Source organism: Hemicordylus capensis, chromosome 1 (genome assembly GCF_027244095.1).
Source record: "Hemicordylus capensis ecotype Gifberg chromosome 1, rHemCap1.1.pri, whole genome shotgun sequence".
NCBI lineage: Eukaryota > Metazoa > Chordata > Lepidosauria > Squamata > Cordylidae > Hemicordylus > Hemicordylus capensis.
The window spans coordinates 159,211,322-159,231,013 of record NC_069657.1 but is presented as its reverse complement, the minus strand read 5'-3'; the positions used below and the strand labels follow the sequence as shown (position 1 = coordinate 159,231,013).

General features: G+C 42.4%; 1 protein-coding gene across 3 annotated transcripts in view; it reads right to left on the bottom strand.

Annotated features, from left to right (window-relative positions):
* The window catches only part of SLC15A2 (solute carrier family 15 member 2), a 128,429-nt gene that overhangs the window by 92,897 nt on the left and 15,840 nt on the right, over nucleotides 1-19,692 (bottom strand). For all 3 annotated transcript variants that reach the window (XM_053283550.1, XM_053283561.1, XM_053283542.1), the window contains 3 exons: nucleotides 18,317-18,458; nucleotides 16,039-16,131; nucleotides 3,665-3,764 (listed from right to left, as the gene is read on the bottom strand). In XM_053283550.1, the coding sequence (XP_053139525.1) occupies nucleotides 3,665-3,764; nucleotides 16,039-16,131; nucleotides 18,317-18,458 (335 nt within the window). The remainder of the gene's footprint in view (nucleotides 1-3,664; nucleotides 3,765-16,038; nucleotides 16,132-18,316; nucleotides 18,459-19,692) is intronic.

Sequence of the window (19,692 nt, the reverse complement as noted above, 5' to 3'; positions counted from 1 at the left end):
CTCAGACAAAGAATGTATGATATGGAGCATCAAATTGATCAGGGCTCTATTCCTGTTGGTGTCCATTTGGGCAACCAAGTTCTGAGTTTCAGCCCTGCCAGATACCTAAACCAGATAACTATGCCAAAATACCGCAGAGCTTTGACACAGGCACAATGCAACGCCTTGTAAACAGCAGTCCTGGGAGGGAGGGAGATATATATATATATCTCCAATCCTACAAAGAACGTACTTGTTTCAGCAAATTGGGAGATATTGAAACATCATCTCACGTGCTCCTCTATTGTCAATTTTACCAAGATATATGGCATAAACATATAACCCCTTTTATCAGCTGTCATCCAGGTTGTACAGATTCTTTTTATCTTGATTATCTTTTAACTGACCAGAATAACTTGAGATCTTATAATGTGGCTAAGTTCTGTTTAATAGCCAGTAAAATTCACCAGAAGTTTATTAAGAATCATTGTTAACTGATCTTTATGCTTAATTACTGTATCATAACCCTGTAGGTTATGTAGGGGTTTTGTTGTTGTTGTTGGGCTTTTGTTTGTAAACTGTGCGGGTCTGTGACTATAATAAAGGAATTGATTTATTGACATAGGATTCTGCAAAATCTAAAGCAAAAAGAAGCCAAATGAATCACTTGGGATGTGTTGTTGTTGTTGTTGTTGTTGTTGTTATGTTTAAGATTATTGTTCTGATAACTTCCCTATAGTCAGCCCCCCCCCCACATTTTGTCTGAATTACATGTTTTATGTTATTCTGCGCTCACTAGTTCTCTTTCACTAACACATCCCTCTCCATCTTTTGCCTGTTCTTATTATATGTATATATTAATATTGTTTTCTAGTCACAGGCCAAAATGCAAATTTGGGGGCAGAGAATATATAATCTCATGTAAATCAACAGCCAAAGAACTTGCTCCCTCTGATTGTTAATAAACAGTTTCTTGCAATATCTCATAGCTGCAGTATTAGGTTTGCATCTGTTTAGCACAGGACAGTGAGTGTGTTGTGTGCTGAGATGGGAAAACTCTACATAAAAATACACAAGATGAGGCACAAGATGATTCTCTAAGGTGCTAGTGATATAGTGTGTATAGTGTGTAGTCCTGCTTAGACTCTGACTCCTTGATGAGCTTAAAAAATGTATGCTACTTTAGTTTTACTGAGTTTCCAGTGCCCAGTGGGAGCAAGTATCAGAAGAAAGAGAGCTATGAATACAGGAGCATAAAGTACAAACACATGTGGGAAGGGAAGAAAGGGAGGTTTTGACTCAGTGTGCTAGGGGAATACAAAGGAGGGAGGGAGAAAGCAATTATGTAAGCCAGCATTAAGCTTCATACAGGCGAGTCTGTTTTGGCTAGATTTGTGTTTATGTGAAACAAGAACTTCATCACTTCTTTTTCTAACACCAGAACTTCCTTATTGATTAGACTCAGTGTTTCAAATTAGACCTATATACCATCTCCACAAAGCCACTACAGATGGTATAGAAAATGTTCAAGAGCTCAGAGATATTCTCTGCTGCTTTCATCTCAGCTTCAGTGATGGCACTAGAGAAAACATTTGGGGTGGGGCAGAGTAACTCTTTCATGAGGCAAGGTAAGGTAGTCACCTCAGGCAGCAGATAACTGGGGCACCAGGAGAGTAGCAAAAGTCTCCCACTGTTGCCATTAGAGCCGCTCTTCTGGACCGATCTGACCCAGACTTTGAAAGGATCACCTTTTTTCAATCAGCGCTTGCAAGAAGCATAAAGAGAGGAGAGGAGGCTGCTGGCACCCTTCTTTCTTTCCTGCTCCCTCTCCCCCCAATGCTACTTTCAAAGCTTGCAAAGGTCAATTTTAAAAGATGCCTGGCCCCCACCAAGGGCATGGGTGAGGCAGCTTCCTTTGGGCCAGCATCCTTTGGGCCACCCCTAAATGGGGGAAGCAAAGAAACGGTAACTGAGCAAAGAGGCACCTTTTCAAAGTGGCGATTCTCTTAATTTAGCAGGGGGAAAAGAGCAACTGGCCCCATCCGGCCCCAACACAGCTTCCCCTCCAGTGGCTGTTGCTGGTGTCTATCTTATGTTTCTTTATAAGATTATGGATCCTTTGGGGACTGGGACCCATTTAATTAATTAATTTATATCTTTGTAAGCCACTTTGAGAACTTCTGTTGAAAAGCAGTATATAAATATTTGTCATATTCAGTATATAAATATTTGTTGTAACAACAGCTGCACTTCCAGCCATGTCCGAGAATAAAGATAGAGAAATGAATCAATGATGTTTTGTGAGTGGTGGATCAAGGAGATGAATGAAGTAAGAGGAGGCAGTTGCCCAGCTATGTCCCATTGTGGTTCTACTATATCCACATTTTATTTATCATTTTTATACCACCTGATATGCACATCTCTAGGTGATGTCCCAAATTTAAAAAAGAACTAGTTCTTTTATAAGAACCACAGGCATAATCAACCTAGGTTATCTCATACTAATCGGGTTAAGGGAGCACAGCCCGGTTTTGCATGCTCATGAGAACCACTGGGCTCAAGGGTGAGCCCAGTGGCTCCACAGTGGCAAGCCCGCCTAAATAGCCACCCTCTTAAACAAGGTTAAGGGGAAGAGTGCTCCCTTACCCTCAGTTTTTTTTATCCGGTGTTAGCCGCTACTGCTTGCAGCCACGGCTGGCACACTTGGGGGGTGGGGCAGGGTGGGGCATTATTGGGGCTCTGGTGGGCTTTCCTGAGCCCAACCCCCGGAACGGCTGAGCGAGGCACAAGCGGCCCACAGGAGAGCTGCTGCTCATCTGGGCAGGCGATCCACCCGCCCAGGGAACCGTCAGTAAAACCCTTCAGACCCAATCCAATCAGTAAAACCCTTCTTCCCTGCAGATAGCCTGCTAGCTCTTCACACGGATCGTGTGAAGAGCTTCTTAGGCTATTCACACGATCCCTGTTGGGGCGGGGAAGGCGGTGGGGAGAAAGGCAGGGTTTCATCTACCTTCTCCCCAGATGATCCTTTGCCAGGTTTTCGACATGCCACTACATGCACCTATGATCTGCACAGCTCCATGCAGCATGGATCATTCGAGGCCAGGACTCATTTCCCCAACCTCTGGATATCCCTCAATGCAGCATGTGACGAGCGTGGTACTCCGAGGGACTACCCCAGGAGTTAGGCACCCTAGACACCCAACCCTGTGTGTGCTCAGGCTGCAAGCAGCCTGAATACAAACACATCCCCAGTGCTGGGGTTAAGGGCATGCTCATATACTTTACTGTGGCTCAAGTCCAGGGTACAAAGTCGTTTTAAGCAGGTAGGCAGTGCCAGGATCTGCACGGACACCAGTGCTGCACACAAGCAGCCTAATCCAGGCTGGGCTGCCCTAGGCTGCTTGTAAGAACAGCCTGACTTGGTATTTTCCTTTGAGTTCCTGAACTATAACTGGGAGGCTTTTGACGTTAACCAGAAATGCGGAAAGAAGATGAGCAAGTCATGCACATCTCTGCTTTTTGAAACTTTGGCATAATATCCAAAGCATATTATCCTGCTGAGGGACTCTGTTGTTTTTGTGCAGTATAGATCTGTTTAAACAACCATTTCATGATGCATTAATAGAGTCGTGTAAATCAAAGGACTGAGAAATTAAACAGATAGAAGAAACAAAAATCTTACATGTTCGTCTTCAAACTGATCTCCACCAAATGCCGCCACACAGGGTTTGATGCCTCCCGTTCCAAGAGCAATCAGCGTCAGGCCAGTCATTGAAAGAACCCTTGAAACAGGGATAAAAATCTCAGCATCACAGAAGGATTTGGGAGCCCCCTAGTTACATTGGACTCTAGAATCCTTGCAACACGTGACTCATTTGAACCCACTGCTCGTCTGAATGCCACATCCCTGTGGCAAAATCTCACATCACACAAGACCCATGTGAGTGGAACCAAGTGCGTGAGTCCTTCTTACCTGACTGTTGCCGAGCCAGGGAAGAGAGCAACAATCAGGTGTGAAAAACCATAGTTTTTAATGTCAAACTACATGTACTTTAAGCCCATCATTAGCACTGATGGGCTTGACTTTTCTTTTAAAACTAGCAATCCATTGGGGAACAGTCCCCAATGGATTGGAACCATGGGAAGAGGGAGCTTTAAAACTGTTCCTGATGTTTAAAAACATATATGAGATGTTATATACTACATTTATACTACATTATATATGACATTTGTGCACTCTTCTTTTTACTGTTCTTTTTTCCTGCCACAGTCCCGATCACTGGATCCCTCACTGCTTCCATTTACCACAGGGGAAAAAACAACAACTATGTAAGAGCTTTTCTTGTTGTCAGGTAGCAGACACAGAGGGCTGTTTCAGACACAACACGGATCCTCGGTTGAATTTGATAATCCCCGCGGTGTTTTTCCATCCGAATGCACCTCTCAAATTCACCCAAGGTTCAATTTGGCCAAACTGAGCTTTGAAACCATGGTGTGTAGTTGGCGTGTTTGTTTTAAGTGTGGCTAGATTTGCCATCATGTTGCATCCAAACTGGCCCCCAGGCTTTATTCTCAGCTTATTGCGAGAGGTTTTTCCCAGAGCTGCCACCAAGAAGCAGCCACAAATTGGGCAAGTGGCAAAGGGAGGGGCCAGAAAACCCACCGACAGCAAAACAAACCACGCTGCTCTCGAGTCATCTGCAGAGGGAATTCTCTGCTTGTTTTTGGAAGCTTGGTTATAAGCTCCCATGGCTCTGCATTTTGTCTGACAGGGCCCAGAGAGAGGACTGATCTGAACTGGACCTTGGTGAGGTGGGTAGGGCAAAGGTCCTCCTCTGCCCCATGGTCTCAGTCTTCAGAGGAATCCAATCTGGCTGTTATTTTTAAATAAAACTTAAGTCCATCAACGCTAATGATAGGCTTAGCATCATAATGTTTCATTTTGGCCCTTTTATTCCAGTGATTGCAGAATGGTGTGCTAGGGCATTCTAATGAGCCAGAATAATTGGTTTTATTATTTATTTATAGCAATTTTAAGTCATTTTAACTTTTAACTGTTTTAATTGTTGTTTTATAAATTGTTAATTTTGTTGTTGTTTTATTATTTGTAAACTCCCCAGGGCTACTAAATATATCCATATAGACACTGAATGAATGAATGAATGAATGAAAAAGCAAGTTTTGGTGTGCCTTGAGACCATGTTGGATGCACCGTCTTCTCTATGCCTTTTGCAGTGGGGACACCCATTACAGCACTGATCCTTCTTTTCTCTGCCAATATACGGGTAATATATCATCCTGCAGGAGGTAACAAGGGTGCACCAGAATTCCCTGATATAGAGCTGACAGGTACAGGGGAATCCCAGAAACATCAACATTGCCAAGAAAAGACATCCCCATCCCCAAATGAAACACAGAATGCTCAGGGGCAAGCAATATTAACTACTGAAACAGTGGCAAGGATGTCTGTGTCCGTGTCTATCATTCCAGGAATTGTGCTACTGCTTAGATCAATGAGTAGCAAACTAGATGAGATGTTAAAGGAAGCATTGTTTCATAAATTTGTCTTTTCCCATGTAAAACAGCAGCTGCAGTGGCCCTGATCCAGGGCCCTTTAACATCCCAAGATCTCACAAGCTATCATTTGCCCTGAAGGTGTCCTTTCCTGAAATAAAACCCCTTGGAATCCTGTAGTGACAGGGTGCTGACAATGAGAGAGGCTCGGCTGTCATGCACATGTGACAGGGCCTTTATTTTATTTATTTGTTTGTTTGTTTGTTTGTTTATTGTTAAATTTATACCCCGCCTTTCATTAAGAAAATTCCAAGGTGGCTCACAATAAAATTTAAAAACAAGATTATAAAAAAGACACATTAAAATATTGAGAGAGAGAGAGAGAGAGAGAGATACACACACATACAAATCTGATTTTTTAAAAAAATTAAATTAAAACACAAGCATCTCTTCTCTGTTGCAGCCCCCAGATTCTGGAATGCTCTCCCGGTGGCTGTTCACTCCTCAGTCTCTATCACAGTTTTTAGAAAGCATTTGAAATCTTCACTTTTTACCCAAGCTTTTATATGGTTGACTCTGCTGCTTCTTTGTATTTTGTATGGTTATTTTATAGCAATAGCAATAGCACTTACATTTATATACCGCTCTATAGCCGGAGCTCTCTAAGTGGTTTACAATGATTTAGCATATTGCCCCCAACATTCTGGGTACTCATTTTACCGACCTCGGAAGGATGGAAGGCTGAGTCAACCTTGAGCCCCTGGTCAGGATCGAACTTGTAACCTTCTGGTTACAGGGCGGCAGTTTTACCACTGCGCCACCAGGGGCTCTTTTATGCTTGTGTGTTAAATCTTTTTAGTCAGATCTATGTTTTTATATTTTAGCTTATATTTTAATTGTGCATTTTTTATAATCTTGTTTTAATTTTTGTGTGAATCGCCTTGGGATGGTTGTAATGAAAGGCAGTATATAAGTTTATCAATCAATCAATCAATCGTGATAGCATGCCTCCCATTTTAATGCAGACACAAAACAAGCAAACATGCCCAACTTTGTATTGATGTGCCTAATACATTAGAACAGGATCTTGCTTCAGGGAAGTGGACCCCATGCTAGTAGCAATAATTGTTACAGAAGCCTCAGGGCTGATTCAAACATTCTGCAAAATCACACTGATCTTACAGTTCCGGAAAGAGGCTTTCAGATGGAGGTCAGCCAATGTGCTTCCTTAATGAGATTTAGCAAGCTTTGCCAGCCTTATTTGTTTAGGCAAGCTTTTGAATGCTGAGCTGTTCAAAGCGATTAACAGGAGCTACTGTATCTGTTTGATGGAATTTAGATTTGTGCTGCTGCCATTTTAGATCAAAAAAACACCTCAATCTGCCAGAAGGGTAAATATGATTGCTCTTAAGGGGTATAGGTTAAGGAGTTTAGATCAATTTAGTATAGAAAAGGCTTAGGGGATATTGGGGTGGATTTTATTATTCACATTACTCTTAATAGTAGCTTCAAATGCCACACATTGCATCCTTCTTAAAATGTTATAGTTTGCTTATGCTTCTATTTTAATGTATATTTTGCCACACATTTACTATTTCATGTATCTTCTGCCACACATTTACCATTTTGTATGCCTTGAATAAAACTTTTAAGCTTTAAAGGGTGTGGTCTTGGATTTTGGGTTTCATCATACAAAAAGCCTACTGGTGCAATAAAAGGACCAATTTTTCACTTTTCATCATCCAATATGACAGAATCTCCTCGGATATTGATTATTTATTTTATTCTAGAATATCAGGAACATTCCTTTCTCAATTTATAAGGTAGCTGTACTTGATCAAATTCCACCAACTGAAATGTTTGTTGTTTCAAACCCCATTTCTAATCCACATACAATTTGTATTTTTGTTGCTTTTCTCTTACCAAATCACAAATCTCTGCATCCTCAGGGTAAGATGGCATAGAAAGCCCTATCAGTTGTTGCCATTGGGGAAGTTTGGTGGTAGTTTTGTGTCCTATCAGTAGTTCAAAAGGTGATTGTCCTGTAGTAGAATGGGGAGTAGTTTGATAAGAAAATAGAGTTTCCCTGACTGCCTCCTTCCAGGGTTGTTGTAGTATAGTAGCCAGTTGTAAACTTTACCTTACTACCCACTAAGCCATTCCCTCGAGGATGGTATAAGGAAACAGTCTTGTGTTTTATCCCATGGTTATGCAAATATTGCTCCATTTCAAATTAGGTGAGCTGTGTTCCATTGTCAGTCACTAGTTATTTAGGAAGACCTCCTCTTACAAAAACTGCAGCCATGAACTGGATCACCTTGTTTGTAGTAATGCTGTCAGCAAATGAAACTTCTGGCCCCTGGAATAACAACCCACCATCACAATAGCAAATCTTTGTTTTGTGGGTTGGTTATCAAAAGGCCCCATTATATCCAAGTTTTCCCCAGGGAGCATTGGGATCCTCTACTAGAGTCAAGGGGGTGGTAAAGGTCTTCTGCAATTTGTCAGATACAGCACTGCAATTTTTCAGATATAGTGTCTGATTACATTTTCAATGTGTTTGTCCATACCCAGCCACCAAAATTTTTCTCTGATTCGCCTTTTAGTCAAGCTCATGCCCAGGTGACCTTCATGGGCAATTTTGATCACTTTTGCTTGTAAGGATGTTGGCACCACCAAACGATCAGGCCTCAGCACCAGCTCATTGAGAAAGTACAGCTCACTCGCAATGTTCATGTATGTTTGCAGATGTCCAGGTACCCTGTTTTTCCATGGCCATCCACTGGTTATGTAAAGTTTCAGTTCAGTAAACACTTGATCAGCACTGAGGGCCACTTTCCACTCGGAAGATGTGATCACTCCATGAGTGGATGAAGCTATTTGCATAACCACTACGCTTTAATCCTCTTCTGTGATTTCCTCTTGGCTATTCTTGGGGTCACTCAACTTGATCCTCAAGTAGTAAATAAAGCAGATAGGGGTTTATTGTCTGACTGTAAAGTGAATTTTCTGTCCCACAAGTAAGTCTTGAAGGGCCTCACTACCCAGAAACATGCTAGAGCTTCTTTTTCAGTGTCAGAATACATCTTCTCTGAAGCTTTCAGCACTCTGGAAGCAAAGGCAACTGTAACTGTCCCTTGTCTCCTTTTTGCTGGGTCAAGACAGCACCCAAACCATATTCAGAAGCATCAGTCGTTACAATAGTGTGCTTGTTGGTATCAAAATGCATTACAGTTAAATGCTACATGGAGTGACTTTGGAGGCAAATTATCTAATACTCACAAAGTGAGTATTGAAGTGCATCCTTGTTATGTGGCTCTGGAGCTTCCGTGTTGTCAGAGTTTTCTTAAGACTTTGTCAGTTTAACATCATGCTCCTCAATGGTTTTGCCATACAGTAAAATGTCACCCTGAAAGTAAGTGATGCCATCCTAAGTCCCAAAAATTGCGTGCATCATTCTTTGAAATACCAGAGCTGCAGAGGCTAATCCAAAGGGCAGTCTTTTGGATTGTAAAAGACCCTTTGAGGTAATGAAGGCTGTGTATTTGAGAGAACTTTTGAGCAGAGGAATTTGATTATAGGCTGAAGAAGAGTCCATAGTTGTGAACACAGAGCCTCTTTCAGAGTAAGCAGCATTTCATTGACATTGGGTAATGGATGACAATCCACTACCATGTTGGAGTTCACATCTCTTAAATCTACACACATTCAAAGTGTACCATTTGATTTCCATACAAGAATAATGGGAGAGAACCATTCTGATGAATCAAAAGGTTCCATTATGTCAGCACACTGCAGTCTTAAAAGCTCCTCTTTAAGTGGTTGGCACAATTGTATGGGTTCATTCTTCACATTATCATCATTCACATGACCTTTTGCTGGGCTGGGGAAATCAGGATAGCACCTACCTTCCACCCAGATGATCCATTGATCGGATGATTCCCCCAAATGATCCAACGATCAATCCCAGCCATGCGGCTTGCACATCCACACGACTGGTGCTGCCACAAGCTGCACAATGTTCTGGAGATTGGGAAAATGCATCCTGGTCTCCAGCTATTTTACAATGCATTGTGCAATGAGCACGGTGCACTGAGGGATTTCCCCATGAGTCAGGTGCTCTAGGCACCCAGCTCTGTGTCTGCCCAAGCTGCATGCAGTCCAAGCATACACATGACCATGTACCTGGGCAAAAGGGTGCACTCACACTCTTTTACCCAGGTAAAAGCTCAGGTTAAATTCCCAGGCTACACAAAGCCAATTTTCACCGGCCTGCATGGAAGGTCACTTGCAACAGGGGCAAAGAAGGGGACACTTTGCTAAGGTTTATAAGTCTTTTGTCCACTACATTTATGGTTTACTATATGATAAGGATGAAGCAGATGAACCACTTAGTGACAGAGTTTTAAGCGTGACAGACTCAGGGCCTGCTTCTCCACATTGTCAAGTAAAACTTAATGGCCATGAAGTGCAAGTGATGGCTGATTCCAGTTCTCCATATGCTATCATTTCCGTTTAATTTACAAGAAACTCCTTACTACATCAGATCTGTACCTGCAGCCTTCAGACATCTACCCATGAGGATATGGAGGTTCCCCTATTGCCATAAATGGATACTTCATTGCTATTCTGGAATACAAAGGACATACTGCAGAAGGGAAAATGTCACAAAAAGGAGTCTCAATATTGGGCTGGAAACATCAGAAAGATCTACAGATAGTGTTAGACCCAAATTGCACGGAACCCATATTACAGATGATGAGGCACCCATATGCTGATATAATTGCTGATTTCTCGGATGTTTTTGCTGATACTCCTGGCACTGGCTTTGTGGGCAGTCTCCACATCAGTAGCATTGGTAGCTACTCCTTTCTTATGTTGCCACTTTCTGTGGCAGTGCCATACGAGAAGATTGGGTTTTGAAGGATTTGGATTGAATAGCTTGGATTTAAGGAGATTGGTTTTGGAGTACCAAAGAGAGTGATTTGGCACAGTGAAATGCATTTTACACCCTCCTAGCCATCTCTATAATTTTATCCAAAATAAGTTTCCACTCCAGTAGCAGTTTTTCACGCAGTTTGGAGCACTTTGTTTTCATAACAATTTGATCCCTGATAATTTAATCAGTAAAGCTGGAAAGCTCACAGGTTACACTTAAGGCACCCAATGCTGTGATATAATGATCGATAGATTCACCAGGCAGTTGGGCTCTAGAAGAGAACTTGTAATGTTCAGCAATCACATTCAAAGTAGGATTGAAATGATCATCTAAGGCTTGAAGAGCAGCTTCATAAGGGTTGGCATTCCCTTCCAAGTTGGCAGGAAAGGGCAAATGATTATATATTGGTTGGCCTTCAGGGCCCAGGTAGTGGAGCAATATAGCCTTCTGCTTTCCTGGAGTAAAATCAGGGGTCTGTATGGTGAGGAGGTAATTGCAGAAATAGGACCTCCATCATTTCCAGAGAAGAGCAGGTTCCTGTGGTGGACAAGAAAAAAGGTGGTGTGGGATATGAGCCATGCTGCAGTGGGCATCCAGTGAACAGCAGAGTCCAGGATTGATAATGAAAAAGTACCTTCAGGAGTTGTGCAAGTCAAGAAGCTGGAGAAAGAAGCAGCAACAGCAACAGCAACAGAAGAATGCAGCAGTTCAGGAATGTAGGGCCAGTAATGCAATGGAATGAGGATGTAGGAAACTTCACGAGCTTTGCAGATTCACACACATAGTGGGTTCAAAATCTCATCACCAAATGTTTTATAGCTACTTCCTTCATAAACATAAAGCAAACCTATGTTTGTTTAACTAAGCTTTTTTCAGAAACAACTCCCATTTCTCCTCATTTCCCTGCCTTTTCTTTTTGACTCCAATCCCCACACTCTCTATAGGATCCCCACTGGGACAAATTTCAAATTAACAAAACATGAAAGGTTGCAAGTCAGAATACAACAGGGGGCATATTTAAGCCTTTCCCCTACACCATGATCTTGTTTTGGATTGAAACTCCAAAGCTGCTATTTTGTCATTTCTGTGAGGGCATGGCCGGAAGTTGCTATTTGCTCCCATAGTAGTTCCCTGCTGGGCAAACAGTAACTTTGGGGACTTGATCTATATCAGGACAGAGGAAAAGGTTAAACCTGCAACATGGCTGTTGCAGAGGCTGCTCCAGAGAGGAGACGCTGTTGTTGTTGTTTTTAAATTAAAAACCCAGAACAATGATGCATTTAATGTCACTTCAAATTTGTGACATCCAAGGAGTATATTACAAAGTACTTTTTAGCCTATGTTCCAGTAGGCTTATGACATCACCCGGCATTCAGTCCATGTGTCTGTCCCTCACTATCAGCTTCACAATGCCTGGACAAATATGAACAGTTGTACAGCCAGATACAGTTGTAGGGAAACATTGGGACACCTCAACAGAATAGTTTATGACGGTGTCATTGACTCCAATTCAAGATGAACACATGAACATTTGAGGTGCAATTGGGCTAAGTTGTGAACCGCTTAATTAATTTGAACCAAATTTGCTACAGGTGTGGGGACACATAGGGATGGCTCAAGGACATAGTTTGGACATAGTTTATAATGATTTCAACCACCCTGACACAAGATGGCAGACATGTTAATGTGTGAGGTGCAAGTGGGAACCAATTTGGATCAAATTTGGTACAGTTGAAGGCAGGGGCGTAACAAGGTTGGAGTGGGCCCAGAGACAAGATTTTAAAATGCCCCCCCTCACTGAAGCTCACATCATTTCTTTAAATCTTAAATTACTGTGGACGATGCAAGTCATATAATGGTACTAGAGAAAGACATGCTGTTCTGGTAGCTCCAGGTCTTAACACTCACATCAATTTCGGAGGATGACTACAACTGAAGGAAGCCTGGGCGGGTGTGCGGCTGGGGGAGTCAGTCATGTGACTTGCCTCTGGGGGTCCCCCCAAGGCAGTGGGCCCCCAGACAACTGTCTCCCCTTGCCCTATTATAGTTACGCCCCTGGTTGAAGGGACACATAGTGACACCTCAAATGCATTGTTTGTGATGATGTCATCTACCCCCGTTCAAGATGGCAGATGCAGGAATGATTGATGCACAAGTGAGCTAACTTGTGAATTGCCTAACCAAACTGCTGGATTGCCTAACCATCTTGAATTTAGTCCAATTGTTTAAAAAGCTTGTTTAAACTTGTTTAAACATTAGATTGGGCTGTGAATGAACAGCAAGATGCACTAAGCAGAGATGGTCTAAAATATTTTTCAGACATTAACAGCAAAAAGGTTAGGCAGAATGCATATCAAAATCGCTGTCAGTTGGCAGATGCAGGAATGATTTTTTATTTTTTATTTATTATTTAGATTTCTAGACCACCCTTCCAAAAATAGCTCAGGGTGATTTACAAAGAGAAACAACAAACAAACAAGATGGCTCCCTGTCCCCAAAGGGCTCACATTCTAAAACGAAACATAAGACACACACCAGCAACAGTCACTGGAAGTACTGTGCTGGGGGTGAATAGGGCCAGTTACTCTCCCCCTGCTAAATAAAGAGAATCACCACAGTAAAAGGTGCCTCTTTGCCCAGTTTATCAAACAACCACATAAACTGAATTTCACCAGTTACTTGAGGGTGAGAAGATCTTGACAAGAGTACGATACCATCATTTTGGCTTATTTTGAGCTGGTCTGACTATACATGTGCAGCAAAATTCTAAGTGACCATGCCCACAGAGACAAGATACAAAATGTGGATTCCACATTTAATATAGGCACAAACATCTTGAATTTTTTAGCACATTACAACATAACCCATGAATGTAAAAGAATGGTATACATGGCACACATCTCAGTAATATCCCCTCCGAAAACTGGACAAATAAACAACTATTGAAGATTTTTACAGTTCTGATGAGATCATTAGAAAGCAGAGAAGTTCAGTACCACAGGATTTAAAATAAGATTAAAAACTTGTACAAATTTCAATTATTCTGATTAGGAACTGATGGACTTTCATCCAGCACAGCAAGTCTTCAGTGCAAAAATTAATCAAAGTATCAGCACTGGGGAAGTTGACTGAAATAAATGTACCAGCTTCCCAATTATCAAAAACTAAGAGATGGGCTATGTGTGAAACTCATCCTAGGGTTCACTGTTCCCATGGTGAATATTACACCTCCTAGACATAATCTATCTATGGAGAGGAGAGCTGGTCTTGTGGTAGCAAGCATGACTTGTCCCCATAGCTAAGCAGGGTCTGCCCTGGTTGCATAAGAATGGGAGACTTGATGTGTGAGCACTGCAAGATATTCCCCTCAGGGGATGAAGCCGCTCTGAGAAAAGCAGAAGGTTTCAAGTTCCCTTCCTGGCACCTCCAAGATAGGGCTGAGAGAGATTCCTGCCTGCAACCTTGGAGAAGCCGCTGCCAGTCTGTGAAGACAATACTGGGCTAGATAGACCAATGGTCTGACCCAGTATATGGCAGTTTCCTATGTTCCTATGTTCCTATCTATGTGGACGCTAAGAGTCGACACCAACTTGATGGCACTTAATCAATCAATCAGACATAGTTTAGTACAATCATTGTATGAATTAAGGTCAGCACCTTGTGAGTTTATCCGCCTCTGCCAGAAAATGCCATTGATGTGAGCAGGAAAGCACTCTGCCTATGATGATGCGAGTTCTAAATTATACTGCTGTGGGATAGGAAATTTGCCATAACCAGCTTTGATGCTCAAATTATAAGGCTTATGCAATCTTCTTTGCAAGTATGACTCCATCACTTATCTGCTTATTACCTTTACTTGTCTACGAATACCTTCCCCCCTCCCCCAGAGATGTTCATGAACCTCAGTTCAGCGCTCCAGGGAGGGAAGAAGCGAGTGGGATTTTAAAAAAAGATTCATAAGTAGTCTGTTGACTGCAGCCATTCAGTGTTTTTAATGCTGTCAATATGTTCCGTTTTGCTTAGTTCTAAAGATCAAACACAAATGAACAGCATCCTGTTGATTTTTGAAATGCTTTTGTATTAATGGTGAAGGGGGGAAGGTAGGGATATGCACAAACTGAGGTTCATGCACTGGTTTGGTGATGAACTGGTTCTGATGAGGTCCAAACTGGTTCAGCGCCGTGGGGAGGAGAGCGGCAAAAGTGACCATTAAAAAGGAAGAGACCAGGTCCTTACCTGCTCTCTGCCACTGCATGGAGTTTCCTACTGCGGCATCACTCATCCCAAGAACCTCTGTGTGGCGCTGGCATGCACATGGTGCTCGCACATGCATGGACACCATTTGCATGGTCAGCAACACCCTGCTGACCATGCAAGTGGCACCTGTGCATGCGCTGCCACCATGTGCATGCCAACGCCATGCATGGTTCTTGGGACAAGTGTCACTGCAGCAGGAAGCTGCATGCAGCGGCAGAGAGCAAGTAAGGACCTGGTTTCTATTTTTTAAAGATCCTGTTTGCCGCTCCCCTCCTCATGGCACCGAACCAGTTTGGACTTTGTCAGAACCAGTTTGACACCAAACTAGTGCAAGAATCTCGGTTTGTGCACATCTCTACTTCCCTACTCCACCCCCCTTTCCATTCATACGAAAACATTTCAAAAACCAACAGGATGCTGTTCATTCGGGTTTGATCTTTAGAACTAAGCAAAATGAAACATATTGAAGTTATTCACACGAGCAGGAGAAATCGGGCTAAGGGAGCCCAGCCCAATTTCAGCCTGGTCATCTGCTACTACAGGAACCATGCCACTTCCATCAGCAAACCACCTAAAGTACCCCTCCCCTTAAACGAGGTTAGTGGAGCTGGACTGGTGCTCCGCTAACCCCGCTTGGTTGCTCGTGTGCTGCCGCAGCGGAGCTCCGCACCATGGCAACACATGAGGAGACCCCCCACCAGGAGGCTGTAAGCAGCCTCCTCGGCTCAGGGGTCTCTGCAGGATGCCCATGCACTCGCGTGGGGCGTCCTGGGACTCCCTGGGGCCACATGGCCCCTGATCCCCACAGCCATGTGGGCGGCCGACCCAGCTGCCCAGCTACAAGTGGCTGCTCGTCTGTGGGGAGAGCGGGCTAAGCCCACTCTCCCCACAGAACTCCGTCAGGCACTTCACATATGTTGTGTGAAGCACCTCATTGACAGCATTAAAAACACTGAGTGATTGCCGTCAGCAGACTACTTATGAATCTGGACAAAGGTTCTCTTGCAGCTCATTTGTGAGCTGCCTTCTAACAGCACAGTCCATCAAGCAATGCTCTTGTTCATGCCGTACTGAATGATTGGAGGCTATGCTGGAGCAAGGCTTGATGCATTGCACCCCAAGATTTGAGACTGGTGGATTTTCTAATACAATGCACTGGCAGCAGCTTTCAAGGCTGTGAAGTCCAGACATGACAGGAATAAAAACCCATTGTGAGGAGATAAAACAGGCCTCACAAAGCCTCACAATGCTTATTGCAGGGTGCATTTGAATGCTCTATACATTAATACAAGATAATTAATAATAACATTATCAGAACACTGCAGACTCATTACTTCAGTACTTACACATGAACAATCTGGTTTCCCACACTTGGTATTGCCCCGACTGACTTGATCACATGCCCAATCACATAGACAATAGAGAGATAAATGATTGTTCTGTGGATGAGGAAAGAAAAAGTGAGAATTCACTATCAGCCAAATGCAGTGGCATGATTTATAATTTGAAGACAGAATGTGTGTCTGTGCTTCCTGATAGGGAAGAGACATGTTTCTGTTACACCATTTCCTGTCAAAAGCATAGCTCTTCTTTCTCCATCTTCTTCAATGTGTTCGAGCAAAACTGTGGCTGAACAGAAGGGAGAGGCACTGCTAATGTATATGACCATTCTGGTTGTAGTAGACTGTTTTTTAACCCTGCTTGTGGCACACACACACACACAACCCAGAAGGAGGTCATTCACTGTGTTCTACCTGGGTTTGGGAGCTGTCTGTGCTCCCAATTTTCAGTTGTGTGGAAACAAGGTAGGAAGAAAACTTGGGTTGAAGTGACCATATGGAAGCAAGGTAGGAGGAAAACCTGGGTAGCTTTCTGTCCTACCTTGCTTCCACACAATCACTTCTACCCAGGTTTTCCTCTTACCTTGCTTCCACACAACTGAAAATTGGGATCACACACAGCTCCTAAAGCTGGGTAGAACACAGTTTTTGATTGTGTGCATGACCTCAAGGTGTTTCCACACCAGGCATGGTCCATGAGCAGTACTGTAGTAGATTCCTATACTGAACCTCCAGGGTCTAGTCCAACCCATGACTCTAGGAGCCGGTAGGTAAGATAGTGTCCTGTCTTATTATCTATGGATGCTATCTAGAGGAATTTAGATGTACCTAGACTGCATTGAAAAAAATGTTGCATGCACAGAAAGTCAGTCATGACTAACTTGTCTCATTGATTTCAGTGATACTTAGTCATGTCTAACGTTCTTCAGATATAACCCAATCATGCTTAAATGCATGCACAGCAGATCTCAAAGGGATATTAAAAATACATACAATTTTTCCTCCTAAGCAGGCATTTCCTATTCCACATATTCTCTTATAATAAAGTGGTTGATTGATCTGTGGTATTACAAATCTTCTCTCATTTGAGGATTTTTCTTCTTCAAGGTTTCAATAAAAGGGCATTGGGATCAGTGGAAAGGAAGGAGAAGAAAACTAAACACTTCAGTTCACAATACAAGTGACCACAACATGGGGGGTGGGGGGAATGTATCAATATAATTTCTCAATAGAAGTCCTAATGCAGTAGTTAAGATAAGGGGTTAAGCATTCATACCTTCAGGTGGTTTCAAACTGTAGGACGGTCTGTACAACCCCATGAGAATTAATGTTAGAGTCATTATAGACCTCAGATATTATTCCTGTATAGTTTATTATATTATAAACCATCATCCTTAGTTCAGCTTCATATTTGTTTACATTATATCAGTAATTGTCAGATGTATTTCAATTTTTTAAATTACAACTGGGATCTATTTAATGCTAATATCAGATTAGTAAAGAGCCTTGTTCAAGCATAGGAGAGTAGGCTGTTTATTTTGCAAGGCTTTTTAATGCTGGTGCATTAATCAGTCAAATTGTGGCTTTTGTTTATACTGATCGTGGTTTCATTGAATATGGTTTTGTTAGCTACTCTGGGCTTGTATTATGAGGAAAGGCAGAATATAAATCTCTAAAACAAACAAACAAGGGCTACATACAGTGTACACAACTGTGGCTGCTTGGGTCACATGCTCTTGGATTGGGGCCACAGGTTAATGTGCTTAAGCCCATGGATTTCAAATCCACGAGAGGGGGCAAAATGTCATCTGATAACTAAAACATGCAACTTCATAGCAAAACGTGGAAAGTTGTAAGAAGCTGAGTCTCTTGACATGAATCTTCCAGAAATTATTTGGCTTGCTCACTGCAATGCTATGCTATTTTAACACGAAACAAGTGCCCCTCTATCAAATTCTCCAAGACATGCAAACTCTAAAATACTGAATAGAATCATAAGATGCCAGATTAAAGCATTCTTTTAAAAAAAACACCTCATAGCATGATAACACATCGACAAGTCATGAAATACTTCACTAAAATTCAGTGGCAAACCCACCTACAACTTCTTGTAAGAACTTATATCAACAATTTTCAAAAAATAGTAAAATTTATTCAAAATGGGGGAAAGCCCTGCTTCAATTTGTGGCACAAAACCCACCCCGCAAAACAAACAAACAAAAGAAACAAACAAAACCACCAAAGCTAAATTCCATATGCTAGAAGTAATCTGCTTCATCCTTACTTGTATTTTCCCATCCAAGAGTCAGCAATGAATGCACCAATGACAGGTGTAAAGTAACACAAACTTGAGAAAGCATGGTACACAGCAGTGGACGTATTCTCATCCCAGTGGAGGAAGTAGAGAAAATACAAAGTCAGAACAGCTGAGGGGGAAACAAAACAATAATGGGTTGCATAAGTAACAAGTGAGGCCCTGTGTGTGACAACAGCTGACACCCTGACTAATGAGGTGTTAGTGCTATGTGAGAAGTACTGATGGTGGAGTTCCCTACTAAAGCAGCACCAGCATTTGCATGGCAGGTTTAATTTCAGCTGCCTCTCCTTCCCCCAGAAACATTCAGTGCCACCCAAATATATGACCCTGATGGTTGTGTGACCCTTGGGGACATGTTTTCAGCTGGCAGAGAGCACTTCTGGGGTAAGGGGAGGTAAATGAAATGTGCCCCCTGCATGAGTGCTGATGCTGGCACTTGATTAGTCAGGATGTTGGCCAATGATTCTTGTCAAGCTGTAGATATCACTGCCAATTTTTTCCTGATAGAGGCTCTGTTCCTTTACCAGAGGCATAACAGCTTGAAATTAAAGAGGCTGCACTTTCACTGGCAGGGAGATTCAGGAATGTGGACTATGGCCTTTCTGCAAATGTTGGCTGTCATGCCGCTGATAAAAGCACAGAGCTTGTGTCAGAAGAAAAGCTGGCAACCCTGGCTACCAGACCCAAAATCCTTTCCCTTCTCTTTCCTTCTACCCTCCCAACCATTCTCAGTGGGTTACAACCTTCATACTTTGCTAGCAGTTTTCCAGTGCTGCTTCTATTGCTATCCCAAAAATAAGAGGCAGGATACACTCAGGTGCCAGGTTTACAACCTTTCATTGTGTCCTGTTTATGGAAGAGTTTACAGGATACAGCCGAAGGAGGTATTTGAGCCCATTCAAGATCAGAAGAGAAGGAATCAAGAACTGAATCTTTTCAAATAATTCCTACCATTAATTCCCCCTGCCATTCATCTACATAAAAGGCAACATAATTACAAAATAAACTAAATTTGTCTCCGAAATACTGAGAAGAAATGATCAAAGATATACCACACACCTCCCAGAGCCAGCATGGTGTAGTGGTTAGAGTGCTGGGGAGACCCGAGTTCAAATCCCCATTCAGCCATGATACTAGCTGGATGACTCTGGGCAGTCACTTCTCTCTCAGCCTAACCTACTTCACAGGGTTGTTGTGAGGAGACACTTAAGTATGTAGTACACTGCTCTGGGCTCTTTGGAGGGAGAGCGGGATGTAAAATGTAAAAAAAAAAAAATAATAATAATAATAATAATAATAATAATAATAATAATAATAAAGATTTTAGCAAGAGGTAGAAAGGG